Source organism: Oncorhynchus gorbuscha, linkage group LG18, assembly GCF_021184085.1.
Source record: "Oncorhynchus gorbuscha isolate QuinsamMale2020 ecotype Even-year linkage group LG18, OgorEven_v1.0, whole genome shotgun sequence".
Classification (NCBI taxonomy): Eukaryota; Metazoa; Chordata; class Actinopteri; order Salmoniformes; family Salmonidae; genus Oncorhynchus; species Oncorhynchus gorbuscha.
This window is the reverse complement of record NC_060190.1, coordinates 71528241-71530740: the sequence shown is the minus strand read 5'-3', so window position 1 is coordinate 71530740 and position 2500 is coordinate 71528241. Positions and strand designations below refer to the sequence as shown.

Here is a 2500-nt window from a genome sequence, read left to right as displayed (position 1 = left end):
GAGATGAACTGATCAGGGATCTCAGCCAGGACATCCTTGGCCAGCCGGGCCATACTGAGGACATGGTTCCCTGTACGATCCATGTAGTCTCTGAATGGGACAAACTGGCAAGGAGAGACAAAATACCTTATGACAACTTCTCATAACATCTCTTGAATATGACATTATAAATAAACACTTCAAATCTACAGTTTTTTTCAAACTTTTTTTTTAACAATCGCTAGGACCCATTTTTCAATACTTAGGTCAAAACCCTTCACACAGTGAGCACAACAGCAGTCTATGTGGGCTAAACTGTGGATCATTTTTCATTGCTTTGGCACAAAATGCATTCAATGACTACATCAAATTTCATGATTTCTTTTCTCACTCAGACACAACGGCCACCAAAACTCTATATGTACCTACAGGCCAATTAGCACATGTTTACATACTCTTTTAAAAACTCTATATGTACCTACAGGCCAATTAGCACATGTTTACATACTCTTTTCAAAACTCTATATGTACCTACAGGCCAATTAGCACATGTTTACATACTCTTTTTAAAACTCTATATGTACCTACAGGCCAATTAGCACATGTTTACATACTCTTTTCAAAACTCTATATGTACCTACAGGCCAATTAGCACATGTTTACATACTCTTTTCAAAACTCTATATGTACCTACAGGCCAATTAGCACATGTTTACATACTCTTTTCAAAACTCTATATGTACCTACAGGCCAATTAGCACATGTTTACATACTCTTTTCAAAACTCTATATGTACCTACAGGCCAATTAGCACATGTTTACATACTCTTTTCAAAACTCTATATGTACCTACAGGCCAATTAGCACATGTTTACATACTCTTTTCAAAACTCTATATGTACCTACAGGCCAATTAGCACATGTTTACATACTCTTTTCAAAACTCTATATGTACCTACAGGCCAATTAGCACATGTTTACATACTCTTTTCAAAACTCTATATGTACCTACAGGCCAATTAGCACATGTTTACATACTCTTTTCAAAACTCTATATATACCTACAGGCCAATTAGCACATGTTTACATACTCTTTTCAAAACTCTATATGTACCTACAGGCCAATTAGCACATGTTTACATACTCTTTTCAAAACTCTATATGTACCTACAGGCCAATTAGCACGTTTACATACTCTTTTCAAAACTGTTCAACCTATGTTCAAAACCTAAAATAACACAAAATTGAATAAGACATAAATTTGCTACATTTCTACAGTAATACCGTATGGAAATATATTCAAAATCTAAAACATTAAATACTATCAAAACAATTAGACCAACCACAGCTGATTCCCATTGTAGCTGAACACCTACCCAGGTGTTAGTCTTTCAATGTCATTACCATCTATACAAAAGGGATCATTTTAGGAATAACGCTGTACTGTCATGTAAACATGGACCCAGCCAGAGATAGAGAAGTGCCTGACAGAGGAAGAAGAGTGGCTGGGAGAGGAAGAAGAGTGGCTGGGAGAGGGAGAGGACTACGTATGTGTGGTGGAAGAAGACTGAGAGGAAGATCAAGAGCTGTAGTCTCAGATGAGATTAGAGCCACTATACTTGATCATGTAATAAATCATTGTCTATCAATGAGAGAGGCTGGTCTGAGAGTGCAACCACATCTGCAACGCTCAACAGTGGCATCTATTGTGAGACATTTCTGGCAAAACAACAGTTAAGACGTGCATTATTCTGCAAGGGCATCTGACTGAACTGCTCATTACAGTAGTAAATTGAGCAAAGCCTCCAAACGCACTGGTGTGTCATTGTTTCTGTAGTTCTGCTTAGTACCCAACGTTACCTCCTACAGGCAGGAGAGGCAGGACTTTCACTGCTGTGCAGGAAACTGCCATCGTTTATATCGTCATCAGAAACAACGGCATGAAACTCACAGAGATTCGAGACGAGTGTTGGCTGACAATGTAACAATAACAACTATTTCTAGAGCCCTGAAACAACATCAAGTCAGGATGAAGCAGTTGTACGCTGTCCCCTTGGAGAGGAACTCTGAACGAGTTAAGCAACTCAGGAACCAATATGTCCAGGTAAAATGAGCATAAAATACAGAACTGGTTTTGAACTAAACCAAACAGGGCAGAGGCACACCATGGCAGGTGTTTAAGTATGATGTAAACTACCGTAATAGACTAACTCTTATGTTGCCCTGTGGATTTATTTTAGAGAGTCATTGAGAATGAAGCCAGGCAAACACTCCACACATTCATCTTTGTGGATGAGGCTGGTGTCAACTTGGCCAAAACACGGTGGCGAGGAAGGAATGTGATTGGGAAAAGAGCCACAGTGGATGTCCCGGGCCAGAGGGGACAACATCACAATGAGGAAGGAATGTGATTGGGAAAAGAGCCACAGTGGATGTCCCGGGCCAGAGGGGACAACATCACAATGTGTGCAGCAATATCCTCTGATGGATGGCTGTTAGACAAACTGCTAATTGAGTCATA

General features: G+C 39.6%; 1 protein-coding gene across 1 annotated transcript in view; it reads right to left on the bottom strand.

Moving 5' to 3' along the window:
• The window catches only part of LOC124002926 (copine-5-like), a 329935-nt gene that overhangs the window by 1793 nt on the left and 325642 nt on the right, over positions 1-2500 (bottom strand). Inside the window, exon 21 of the mRNA XM_046310773.1 lies at positions 1-104. This exon is cut by the window's left edge and continues 1793 nt beyond it. Coding sequence (XP_046166729.1) covers positions 1-104 — 104 coding nt within the window. The remainder of the gene's footprint in view (positions 105-2500) is intronic.